This window comes from Natrix helvetica (genome assembly GCF_964273705.1).
Source record: "Natrix helvetica genome assembly, chromosome: Z".
Lineage (NCBI taxonomy): Eukaryota > Metazoa > Chordata > Lepidosauria > Squamata > Natricidae > Natrix > Natrix helvetica.
In genome coordinates, this window is record NC_138554.1 from 75,664,798 (window position 1) to 75,678,321 (window position 13,524).

Consider the following 13,524-nt stretch of genomic DNA (forward strand, 5'->3'; position numbering starts at 1 on the left):
AATTGAGTTTCGAGGGAAGATGGTATATCAACAAGAGTTGATTAAAAAATCATTTGTGGACTATTATACTAAGCTATATGTACAGGATAATATACAGAATAAGTTAATAGATGATTTTTTGGAAGGAAAAAGGGTTGCCAAAAACCTCCATATTTTTGGTTCATACGCTATGGTGAAAATTCCCTTAGCTCAAAGAAGAAAAGGAGGTCCAGCAGCAAAGAGACTGAGATTTATGGGTATTGATGATAATTCAAAATGGAGCAAATGTATTGACTCTAAACATGTAATTGTGATTTCCCAATCTGCTAATTTTGAGGAAGATGCTGATTGGTCCAGGATTCATTCCAATGATCCTGGAGTTTATTTTCCTAGAATGATGTTGTAGATGCAACGCAGCCTGATGACCAAGATTCACAGGCAGATATTCCATCCACTAGTTCTTCTCAACCTGATGTTCCGTGTTCGCGAGCCGTGGATGCTGATGCTAGCGATCAATGTGAGGATGAGGATGAAGCAGAAGAATGGACTGTTGTTCTGAGACGTTCCAAGAAGGTCACAAAGGGAATCCCTCCATAACAATATTCGTGGCAACTGACAAAAACACCCTTGCCTTTGATTTGCAATATTACACTTTCTCCTGATACATTCACACAAATCAAATGTCTTCCTGATTCAGAGCAAGAGAAGTGGTATGAGGCAATGCAGAATGAAATGGACATCTAAAGAAACAAGGTATTTACACCTGCAAAACCTCCAGCTAACAGAAAAGTCATTGGCACTCGATGGGTCTACAGAATCAAAAAGAAGCCAAATGGTGAGTCATTGTACAAGGCCAGACTTGTAGCTCAGGGTTTCGCTCAACATTATCCTGAGGACTACACAAACACCTACTCACCAACAGTCAGAACTGAGAGTGTAAAAATTGCTTTAGCCAGTGCAACTATCCTTGGTTTGGAAGTTTTCCAGTTCGATGTTGACATGGCTTATCTACATGCTGACCTATGTGAGAGGTCCTCCAGGATTCCAACAGCAAGAAGGGGATACCTGGTTTCTAAACAAAGTCTTTATGGTCTGAAACAGTCTGGTTTAATGTGGTACTTATGTCTTACTGACAAACTAAATTCAAAGGGCTTTATTAAGTCCGAAACTGATGAGTGCATGTTCACAAAGAGATCTAGCAATATATATGAGATAGTTCTTGTTTATGTTGATGATATCGTTTTTATTGGTCCAAATAAGAAAATGAGTGAGATTTTTGCTAAAGGTTTGCAGAGATACTTCACATTGAAATCTTTAGGTCATATTAGCACTTACTTAGGTGTTCAGATTGACAAAACACAGAAGGGGTTTAGTCTTTCACAAGAGGATAAAATTGAACACATTTTGCATCATTGCAATATGAAGGATGCTAACACAACAAAGACACCCATGCAAACAGATATTCACAACCTGACACATGAATCAGGTCCTGAGTTCGAGGATCAAACACTTTATCGTTCAGTCATTGGGTCACTGTTGTACATCCGTAGTCGGACCAGACCCAACATTGTACTTAGTGTTAATCTCTTGTCTCAACACGTAGGTAAGGCAAAACAGTTTCATTGGACATGCGTTAAGAAGTTATTGAAATACCTAAAACACACTAAACATATGAAGTTATTGTTAGAACCAACACATACTGATTATGCAGAATTATGTTGTTATGCAGATTCTGATTGGGTGAGTGATAAGAAATCACGTAAAAGTACTTCAGGTTTATTTATTTATTTATTTATCAGGATTTATAGACCGCCCCCTCTCCCCGAAGGGACTCGGGGCGGTGTACAGGTGTCTCATTAAAACAAATACAAAAGATAAATATCCTATAACCTTAAAAACGAATTAAACCTAATACAGCTGTACAGAAAATTAAAAATTAAAAACAACTAAAAAGCATACCCCTAAAAAACTTAAAAATGCAGGCTTGAGGGACTAAAATTGGGAATTAGGCCTGGCCGGCTAAATTGAATAGATGGGTTTTTAGCTTCTTACGGAAGGAGCGGAGGTTGGTGATAATCCTGATATCCGGGGGGAGGTCATTCCAGAGGGTCGTGCCCATCACAGAGAAGGCCCTACTCCTGGGCGTCGCCCGCTGGCATTGCCTAGTGGACGGCACCCGGAGGAGTCCCTCTCTGTGAGAGGTTATATGATGTTCCAAAATGGATGTCCTGTTTACTGGCAAGTGAGGAAACAGAATTTTGTTTCTTGTTCATCTACTGAAGCTGAATATGCTTGTGTTTCAGATGCATGTAATTCTCTAACATGGTTTGATGCTTTGGTCACAGATATCTGGACACATCTGATTCGACTGATCACCGTGATGGAAGATAATGAATCGGTGGTTTATATTTTTGAGTCACATTTCACAGGTTCTAGGTCCAGACACATTGACATCCGTTATCAAAACATAAAGCAATTAGTTAAACAAGGTTTTGTTAAATTGCAATATGTATCTACACATGATCAAATTGCTGACATGCTCAACAAACCAGCAGCTCAACACGAGCATCTGTGTAAGAAGATGTGCCTTTTTTTTTTGAAAATTTTTTTTATTGGTTTTTACAAATGTTTTAAGGAAAAGGGTAAATAGGTATAGAAAATTTTGATAGCTACATCATGCGGAAGGTAGAAATCCCCCCAAATCTCACAACTTTTACAAAAAAGGAAAAGAAAACATGAAAATTTGAATAAACATTGGCAGCTTTTGGTTTTACATTAAATCATCAATATATTCAATCATCTTTTGTGTCACTTCCAACAATTACATTATAACAACAATTGCAATAATGCTTCAACCTCATTTTTGTGACCTGAGTCTTTTCACTGTTGCATCCTCCCCCCTGACTGCTGGCAGAGCCATGGCCCCTCCCTCCTTCGTGTCTTGTGTACTATCCCGTTTCATCTAGGAGGGCACTGTGTCTTTTAATGAAGGCCTCCGCCTCCACAACTGTTTTAATTCTAATTCTACTGCCCTCCCAGAAAATCAGCATTCCTTCTGGCAATAACCATCTGAATCAAATTCCTTTATTATATAATTTCTTTGCTAAAGAGGAATATTTCTTCCTCTTATCTCTTACTTTCTTCGGAATTTGTTTAAGAATGGTTATTTCTTTGTCTTTATATTTTAGTGGTCCCACCCTTTGAGCTCCTAAGACCTCATCTCTTGTGGTCTTTCTAAGAAATTTAACATGTATTTCCCTTGGAACATTGTGTGTTCTAGCGTATGCTGAGTTGATCCTATAAATCAAATCAATATCCCACCATAGCTGTTGTTTATCTCTTTTAATGTATTCTGCACGATTCTAAAATTGTGGTCATGATCTCCTTAAGATCTTCATTCTCTGTTTCTGGCAAGTTTTGAAATCTAAGGAAAAAAGACATTCTTTCAAATTCCACCTTTATCATGTGATTTTCAAATTCTATGTTCCCCTTCTGAATTGTCTTAACCTCTTCCCTCGGTCCAGTTACGCCCTCCTCCAGCACACCTATTCTCTGTTTATTTTGTGTTGCTTGTTGTTGCATTTCTCTGAGCTGGTCATTTAAATCTGCCAGTTGTTTTTTCAGTTCATCCTGTCCCTTTATAATAGTTTGAAACATTTGGGCAACAGATAAATCCTTTGAAGTTTCTTCAGATGCTTTAGGTTGTAAAAATGAAGCCAATTGTGTCTGTTGAGAAATCGGGCTGGACGTAGAGGATGTCGAGGCCGAGGATGCCTTACCAGGTGGTAATTTTTTAGGGCCCATATTAAGTTCAGAGATAGCTATAAGTCTGTACAAAGAAATGACGTCTGTGGAAAAACACAACCGGGAGAGATCGTGAGGCAAGCACGCCCAGAAGAGAACGTTAGTCTTCTATACAGCTCCAAGCCAAGTGATATGAATCAATTGTTCCAAATCCAAGGGAGATACGTGAAACAGGAGGCTCCTGGAGATCTCTAGGGTGCAGAATAGTAGAAAGCCAGAAATCTTTCAAAAGGGAAGCTTCATTCAAAAAGGCAAAGAAGAAGGAGGAAGTTGGAAGATGTGCCTTATTTGATGATGTACCTGATGTCCGCTCAACTGGCAAAAGAAGGGGTGTCACTGCGTTTTTTTGTTTGCCAGCTGTGCTTCAACTCTAAGACATACGGTAGACTGAACTGACTCTTATCATTAAACTCACTACGCATGTCCATATTCCTTCATCATTTATTGCTTCTTTTGTTCGCCTGCCAAGGTGGTAGGCAGGAACTCCGCCAAAATGTAATCGTTAGCTAGTAAGTTTGTGTTTTCGTTTTCTTTACAATAAACTGTATTGTAGCCTCATCCAATTGTCTTCCTGGTTTCTGGAGTTAATGCGCGTGCAACAATCAGCTTCCAAAAAGCAGCCAGCTGATTGGCATATGCGCATGTGGACAGAAACCAAAAATTAATTGCGCTCCTGTTACATTGTGTGTGAAGCTGAACTCTCTGGATCCTCCTGCTTGCTGCTCCAGCTCCTCTCTCTTGACTGTAAATTGCTCAGATTAGATAGGCTAGCACAGGGGTGAGGGCCGGCTGCAGCCAAGCTGGAGGAGGCGATGGCTGTGAAACCTTAGGGCTCCCGGAGCTCATGGTTGTGTCTTGCCCCAAAGACCTAGGGGTGTGTTTCTTCCCCTTGCAGCTGCAAAGGCTGGGCCAGGCCAAACAAACAACCCAAGAGACCACAAGAAGAGTGTTGTGTCTGTCTGCCAGCAGCTGCTCTGGGGCAAGGGAAAAAGGAGGGAGTAGCCAGGACAGGGAGATGACCAGAAAAGGGAGAGAGCAGGAGAGAGAAAGGCTGGGAGGAGGGAAGGCCGAAGGGTGCCTGTGGGGCTCATTTGTGAATATTAACATGGGTGCTCCCCTAGCCTTGCACATCTAGGTTTACAGCCAACTCTCTTCAGCTGGGCAAGGCTCAAGTCCACCCACAGCAACTCCCTCACACCCACGGCCAACGCAGCGGGGAAAGGGAGCAGCCCAGCCATTCACACTTAGTTGTTTGGCTCATCGGGTGCCCCCGTGCAAAACTGAGTAAAGGTGGGCGAGCGCCTCTCACCTTTGCAACCCTGCATTTTGCCTCTGCAGGGCAAATCGGGCTCAAGCCATGGCCCACCTGTCTCCCCTTTGAGCCTCTTGCAGCTGCTGGATGCTCAGGGAAGACAGGAGGGGTGTAAGATGAGGCAGGCAGGAAGGTGGGTGGGCACGTGACTCTGCCTGGGAAAATGTGGAAGGCACGGAATCAGTTCTGCCTGAAGATGAGAAGACTCGGAGCTCCCCTCCACCCACCCACCCGCCAGCAGAAGCCTCCCGCGGCTAGCACACGTGCGTGGGGAGCTCCAAGCCTTTTTCACCTTCAGGCAGAGCTGATTCCCTTAATGCCTCTCGCATCCCCTGGCTGCTCAGGGAAGAAGAGACTTCAGTTGGGAATCTTGTGTAAGACAAGATGGGCGGGCGCATTATTCTGGTTGGGAAAATGTAGCAGCCATGTGTGGGGGAGCTCCAAGCCTTTTTGCCTTCAGGCAGAACTGATTCCGAGCCTTCTAACGTTTTCATAGGCAGTCACATGCCCACCTGCCTGCCTGTCTTATACAAGTTGGTCTGGAGTGGGTGAGACCAGCTTTGGGGAAGGGCTGCTCCTTCTGTTCAGCTTATACACTTGAAAAGATCCCACAGTTCCATGTCCGCAGCCAATCCCCTCTTGGCCAAAAGGTCACCTTTTCGATCCCAGCAGGGCTTCTGGAAGAGAGTGGCCAAAGTGGCTTCTCTCTCCTCCTCCTGCCGTCCAAAGGAAAAGCCCCAGGAAGACGGGCTCCGTGCACTGCTCTGGTGGCGCCAAATGAAGCTTTAAGTAGCCAGCGGCTGCAATTGACATGAGGGAAATCAGCTCTGCCTGAAGGCGAGAAGGCTGGGAGCTCCCCTCCTCACCCACCGGTGGAAACCTTCCAGGAGGCTTCTCCTTTGCTCCTCTAGGGAGGCATCCACTGGCGGGGGTGTGGGGGAGCTTCGAGCCTTCTCAAATCACACCGTCCCATTTGTATTTTAGGCTTATTGCTTTGTGACACTTGGCTTGCAAGATTAAAAAGGATAAGGCAGCGCATCTCCCCAAAAGTTGGAAAAAATTAAGCATTCTGACAATTTGCACAGGGTTTGTTTTTTCACCTGTAGTTTAGGAGCTGGAGGGAGTCACTGTGGGCGGACTCGAGCCTTGCCCAGCAGAGGCAAGGGAAGCCCTCACCCTCACGCTTCAATAGTGTGGATGAGAGGTTCCCGCTCTGTAGAGGACTGATCAGGGAGACCTTTCTGCTCTAACTGCTATACAGTTATAGCAAGGGAACACTTCGTTTGCAGGGGGGGTCAGTCATTTCAGTGCCTCTGGGCTGTCTGTCTCTGCTTAGAGCACCGACGTTAATATTCACAAATGAGCCCCACAGGCACCCTTCGCCCCTCCCTCCCTCCTCCCAGCCTTTCTGTCTCCAGCGGTCTCCCTTTCCTGGTCATCTCCTCCCTGTTTTGGCTTCTCTCTCTTCTTTCCCTTCCCCCAGAGGAGCTGCAGACAGGCACAGCAGACAGTTATTATCATGTCTAAAAGCAAGATACTCTTCTCCATCCATTGTCTGGAGTATCATTTAATCCAGAGCCTGACTTCTGGAATTAAAAGGCTGGTAAAAATGCAAAGACAAGGAGTACAAAGAACAATAAAAGACCTTCATGTTGGACCAAATCTTACTTGTGGGACAGAAACCAACTCTCAGCCCCCTTGTGGGTCTTTGAAAAGCATTCCCTTCCCCCGCCCCATGCTCCAATGCCTGAGGAGGCAGGGATGGGCTGCAGGTGTCCTGGTTGATCCCAGGGGGGGGGTCTGGGAGTGGGTGTGAATTTCCCCAGACAAACCATCCACAGCCCTCTCCATCCCCTCTTCTATGAAATTGCTTTCTCCTATTTGCTGGTGGTCAGCAAATTCAAAAGAACCCCCAGCTGAGACTCACTGCTGTAGATTGGTTAATTCAGGCAATTTCTTTAGTGTTAACTAATAGTGTTAGCTATTTTTGGTACAGGAATAGATTTGTATTGGATGCCTCATTTTTTTAAAAAAATGTGTTTTTATAGACTCCAAGTCTTGAATATCTGAAAAAGAGTGCAGAAAAAAAAAGCAAAATCAGATAGTGGAAGATCATTCCAAGAGTCCTGGACAGAGTCATTTGGAGTGATTGAATGCAGTGGGAAAGCATTATGTACTTTGTGCAATGAAAGTGTTGTGCGTTGCACATCAAGTGTCAGACGGCACTTTGACATCAACCACAAAAATGTTGCTGAACTTGGTGCAGCTGAAAGAAAAGAGTTTATTGAAGGAAAAGTGAGGAACTATTGTTGGAAGAAATGTCCTTCTGGGTTCAGCTCCAAGTGGGGAAAAAGACACTGGAGACATGGAGGCTGCTTGGAAAAATGGTTTTAATGGTGGACAGGACCGCATGGCTTGAGTCCTGAACAGAAAAGGTGATAACATGCTTCAATGTTGGGTGAAGAAGAAAAGAAGGCAAAGGAAGGGCTGAAGACGGGCTTGCAGGGATTTTTATAATCTGTTCGGCCCCACCTATGTTTCCTGTTCCTGTGTAAGAAATGTATTCTGATTGGCTGTCAGACTCACATGGGCCCATGCAAGGGCAACCCTCTAGGCTGAGTTTTGAATCCAGGTTTGGTTGAATTCTCAGGTGCCATGTGGTCAGTTGAGTAAAGGCTTATATTATCATGCCTTCATTCCCATCCCCCTGGAGCTGAAGGGGAGAACTCTTTATTATGTAAAGTGGACTAGCTTGGCCTTCTTAATGGCCCATTGACAAAGTGGGGATGGGCAGGAAACTGCAGGAATTTACTGTGTGTTTAAAATGTGTTTCTCCCTTTTTCACATCCAGGAAAATATAATATTCTGCCTTTTCAATATTTCCTAGGATATTTCATTTTTTCTGGGAGAGGGCTGGGTGATAACTTCCTACACTATCATTTCCAAACTCTTAGTTTTTCCAACTACCTGTCCAGAACAAATCATCTGACAGATGCCAGTTTTCAAATTTCACTGCGCATAGCAAAACCTTTCTGATGGGGATATTATCAAAATGACCATGTTATCTGGAAGTGATTTCCTTTTTCATGATTTCCCAAACATGGATAAAATTATGTAGCATATCTCTGATGTTCCACTTAACAGAAATACTGTTATAGTTCAAACCCAGTGCATGGCAACTGGTGTAAGTCAGCAGCTCATCACTGACTTACAAAAGGCAGCCTGTTATTCCATGAGCTTGGATGAAAGCAATGATGTAAATAATCATGCAGGGCTAGCAGTTATGTTGCATTATGCTGTTGGTGACATCATGAGAGAAGAGCTGGTGAAACTGGTGTCTTTGCCTGAAAGAACATAAGGGATAGATATCTACAATGCTGTGATAGAGGCTTTTTTTGTCACAAGACATAAGATCAGAAAAAGTGGTTTCAATTACTAATGATGGGGCACCTTCTATGGTGGGGGGAACATCTGGTTTCACACAGTTGTTTGTTAAAGAAACAAAGCATACAGTCATTCGGTTCCATTGTATTATACATCGAGAAGCACTTTGTGCCAGGGAAAGGAGCAAAAAATTTGAAGATGTCCTCAAAGATGTCACAAAAATGATGAATTTCATCATGGTTCGTGCTCTGAATTATCGACAGTTTAAAGCACTTCTTGAGGAAGTTCAGGCACAGTATAATTGTTTACTTATATACAATAATGTCTGGTGGCTAAGCAGAGGACGAGTCCTGGAGAGATTTGTAGCCTGTTTGGATGAAATTAGGCTGTTTATGGATAAAAAAGGGCAGGAATATCCACAGCTCAATGATATGGCCTGGGTTTTGGGAAAACAGCAGAAAGGATGTTTTGTGATATCAAAACATTTGAGAGAAAATTGGAAGTTTTTGAAAGAGATCTTGAAAGCGGGCAGCTGAAATATTTTCCAAATCTAAAAATGAATTTTGAAAATTCTACAACATTTGCAGACAAACCAACAAGCCATCAGGAACTCTATAAGGAATTTTCTAGTATTGTAGCAGCTGCAAAGGTAAATTTTGGTAACATATTTTTACAGTTCCGTAAGATGGAGACAACCCTGTATTTTCTTATTTCTCCAGATAAAGCCAAATTTAAAGAACTTGATCTTTCCTGCTTAGACTGGTTAGATTTAGGAAATCTGGAAATGGAGCTATTGGAATTTCAAGAAAGCTCCATGTGGAAAAATAAATACTGTGACCTGTGTGAAACACTTGAGAAGATAGAAAGGGACAGTGGAGTTAGTTCTGACACAGTTACTTGTACTTCTGAAATTGAAATTCTTAAAGTGTGGAATTCTCTGCCAAATAATTTAAGTCAATGAAAGCATTTGGGATTGCTTTCTTTACTTTGTTTGGGTCATCATGCTTGTGAGCAGCTGTTTTCAGTTTTGAATTATATCAAATCTGACACCAGAAACAAACTTTCAGATGACCTGAGTTCTGTAGGTGTTGCTCTCAAACGTACGAAGTATGAGCCAAGGTTAGAAAAATTATCAGTGTCCATTCAACAGCAAAAGTCATATTAATAAAAAGTATGCCAAAGGCAAAGTTTTACATTTCAATAAAAAGTTGTTTGTTTCATTGAAAGCACTGTTATTGTGGGGTTTTTTTTCCAGAGAAAAGACCTTAATCATGTATGAGTTGTTTTTTCTAAACTAAAACCTTATTATTCAGGTTAAATTGCCATATTGGCACTCTGAGATAAAAACGTGAGTTTTGGGTTGCGGTTTGGGGACTCATCCTCAAAAAGGGTTGCCATCACTGATCTAGGGTGTTGGCTATTCCTACCAGCTTTGTATCATCCACAAATTTGTAAGTTCCCCTTCTATTCCCTCATCTAAGTCATTTATGAAGATATTGAAGAGTACTGGGCCTAAGACGGAACCTTGTGGTATCCCACTGTTTACTTGTCTCCTGTCTTTTACAGTTATGTTTTTGGTCGGTTGGGCTATAGTTTCTTTTTGCATGAAGACTGATGCAAAGAATGTGTTAAGCAGTTCTGCTTTCTCTCTGTTGCCTGTTAATTCCTTGCCATCTTCTCTCTTTAGTGGACTGACTGTTTCCTTGATTTTTTCTTGTTAAAGTTTTTTGAAAGAGAGTTCAAAACAGTTATATTAGCACAGGGAAACTTTAGGCAAAAGCATATTTGAATTAAAGCCATTTTGAAAAGTTGATGAAACAAAAGAAGTAGCGCTAATCAATCTTCAGATGATACTTCCTACTAAATAATTTTTAAAAACATTTTTACTTTACTTTACTTTACTTTATTTCAAACTTTTATACCGCCCCCTCTCCCAAAAGGGACTATTTTTAAAAAATTACCAAATTTTTCAGAGTATAAGATGCACCAGAGTATAAGACACACCAGAGTATAAGAGGCACCAAGATTTTGAAGAGGCAAATTAAAAAAATGTTTTTGCACTCTGCAGACCTCCCAAAAATGGCCCATTTTTCATGAAAATGGGCCCAGTGGGTTTTTTAAAAGGCATGAATAGCCTCTAGGAGGCTTGTAGGGTGCTCCTGTGGGGTGGAAGCCCCCAAAATGAGCAAAAAATGGCTCATTTTTTGCAAAAACGGGCCCATTGTTTGTCAGAAAAAGGGCATGCGTAGCCTTTAGGAGGCTTATAGAGCGCTCCTGGGGGAGGGGGCAAAAGTGATTAAAAAACAGCCTGTTATTTTGCTCATTTCTGCCCTCCCCAGCCCCCAGGAGCACTCTGAAAGCCTCCTAAAGGCTATGCCCAGCCATTTTGGTGAAGGGGGCGGGGTTTTGGGAGGCAAAAAATGTTGTGTTCAGTGTATAATTTGCACCCAGATTTTCAGCTTCTTTTTTGAGGGAAAAAGGTCCATCTTATACTCTACCTTTACCATAGGACTCTACAACCAGTGAATACAGTGTGGAAGTAATTCACTTTTACTTGAATGACATTTTGAAAGAAAAGTTATCACAATGGGTATGCTTTCACTAAGGGAATCAGTGTTTCAATAATAATGTATCTTTCAGCATTCAAAGAAAATTGTATGCATTAGCATCCTGTTAAAATGAAACTTCATGTTTGAAAAAATTAAATATCTTTAGATCCATTGTTGTTACAATTGATAAGTGAATTTCCCAGAATTCAAAGTAAAACATTACTACAATACACTAGCCCCCCGCCTCTACATAGACCCTACAAGCCCAATGTATAAAGGCTACATATACACATTGAAATGAGGTGATGAAGCATATTATGCATCATTGAGTTTACTTTATTAAGATACTTCAACTATTATCCAAAACGTCTGCAAAGGAAAATATTAGTAAGTCCAGGATCAATCTAAACTTTAGCCAAAACTTAGATTGGAACATAAATAGAAAAAAATTGGGTTCTCCAGCAGATACTTTCTTGTCACTGAATGTCTGATTCAGTTACACAAAAGATCCACATGGTCTACAGCCTAGAAGTAGATAAATACTAATACATGTATGTATGTATGTATGTATGTATGTATGTATGTATGTATATTCATTCCTATGATTGATATAAATGATGCAAAAACCCAGAGAAAAGAGGGATAGCCTCTTGCTGAAGTGGCATAGCAGGACCACATAATAAGGTTATGTTATGCCAGCTAGATTTAACAATGGCTTTTGGACTTCAGTGCATGGTGCTTCACACAATGTGGATGGATACAATTTCATTTAGTTCATTGATGCTAATGGATATGGCAATTTTATATCTACTTTTTTTCCATGTGTGCATATGGACACTTGTGCCCATATATTCTCAATCTCACATATACACAGTATATATAGAACTGCACATATGCTTGTATTGACATAAATTTCCATATAGACATATACATTCATAGGCACAGACATTTCCTTTTCTCTTTGGAAGAGAGTTTTGTAAGATCTGCCAACAAACTCTGTAGTCCTTATTGGCCATGAGCTTCAAAATGGACTCAAGATATCAAGTTCAGTGTCCTTGGAGTGCCAGTGAATGTCACCGCTGTGGACAGAGAGTTGGTTTGATGCACTTTCCTTGGTGGTGAACTAAGTTGGCAGGACAGTGGCATCCTGCAACACAGGGTTTATTGCAGGGACCAATCTCATTCCAGTTGGCACAAGTCTTCACACAACCAGGACCGCACATGTTATAAATTGCACCATGTTTACATTGGGTTCCTAGAAGACATTTCAAAGATATGAATTTCACAGCATTTACTTGATTGAATCTACAATTAGTCATCCTTAAAACAGATCTATGGGAATCACAGTCGGAGATACTATAGCTAGTCATTACAATTATTAGTAGAATAATAAAAGAAAAGATGACATTTTTAAAATATCCCAGCTGAAATAATTTTTTTCATAGAATATGACAACCTCACAACCTTGATGATAACTTACAGTGTTAAGATTTGAATGTGTCTCAGTATCAACTGTCTTCTTTATTTTCCTGGTGCTGATTACGTTATACACATGCTAAATATTATTACAGCATCTTCTATTAATCCCCAACTTTCTTTTTAGAAGTTACAGAGTATTCTTCACAAAAGAATTAAAAAGTATCACTGGAACAAGGAGATGAAGTATTGCATTCTTAAAATGCTGGGTTGAATTCTGTCTCAGAAGAGAGAAATTTCAGAAGTCTCATACAGCCTACAAAATCCATAACATTCAAGCTGTTTCCTATTCCTCTGCATTTCAGAGGGGGAGAAGGGATTGCATATGGAGAAAAAAATGATTAAAAATGCCTCTTTTACAGCTTTGCCAATAGGAACGGTCTGCTGAATATTAAGTCCAGATGGCAGCTTTTGGAAGCTTGAGTCTAGAATTCCAAGAACAGATGATAAGCAAGAGTGGCAACAATGAAATATATAAGCAATAGTGGGATTTTTAAATTTTTATTTTACAATAACCTATGTTGAAATAAGGTTAAGGTGTGTAAAACAAGTATTGCTTTCTGTCTCTCAAACATGATCTCTGAAAGGAAATAATGTTTTCCTTATTACAGATAAATTATCAACCCAACTCACCTGAATAATAAGCTCCGCACTTGCCCAAAAGCCCACCACTCAAAAGGCATAGATTTTGTTGATTATATTTTTATGCAGATGTTTATTATACTTTTATGCAGTGAAAATTGGATATAAAAGATACATTGAACCAATGAACATTATTTAAAAAGCAGTTTTTGAAACTAGGGAATAAACAGCAACCAGAGGCCAAACCCTGACTCACCCAAACTGCTTTATAATCGTAACATTGCCATACCACTTAATGTAGATTTCAACATTGAACAAGCTGCTGTTTCTAAATTATGCTCCCCTGAAATCATCCCCTTATAGTGAATCAATCCTGCTTTTCTCTAGAAAGATTTACCTGTAGCTTAATGGACCAAGTGGTGTGTAGGGTGGGGTGCG

General features: G+C 41.0%; 1 protein-coding gene across 1 annotated transcript in view; it reads right to left on the reverse strand.

Annotated features, from left to right (window-relative positions):
• Window positions 1-11,233: 11,233 nt before the first annotated feature.
• BMPER (BMP binding endothelial regulator) overlaps window positions 11,234-13,524 on the reverse strand; it is a 473,492-nt gene continuing 471,201 nt past the window's right edge. The window contains exon 15 of the mRNA XM_081971272.1: window positions 11,234-12,283. Within this exon, the coding sequence (XP_081827398.1) occupies window positions 12,102-12,283 (182 nt within the window). The 3' untranslated portion in view covers window positions 11,234-12,101. The remainder of the gene's footprint in view (window positions 12,284-13,524) is intronic.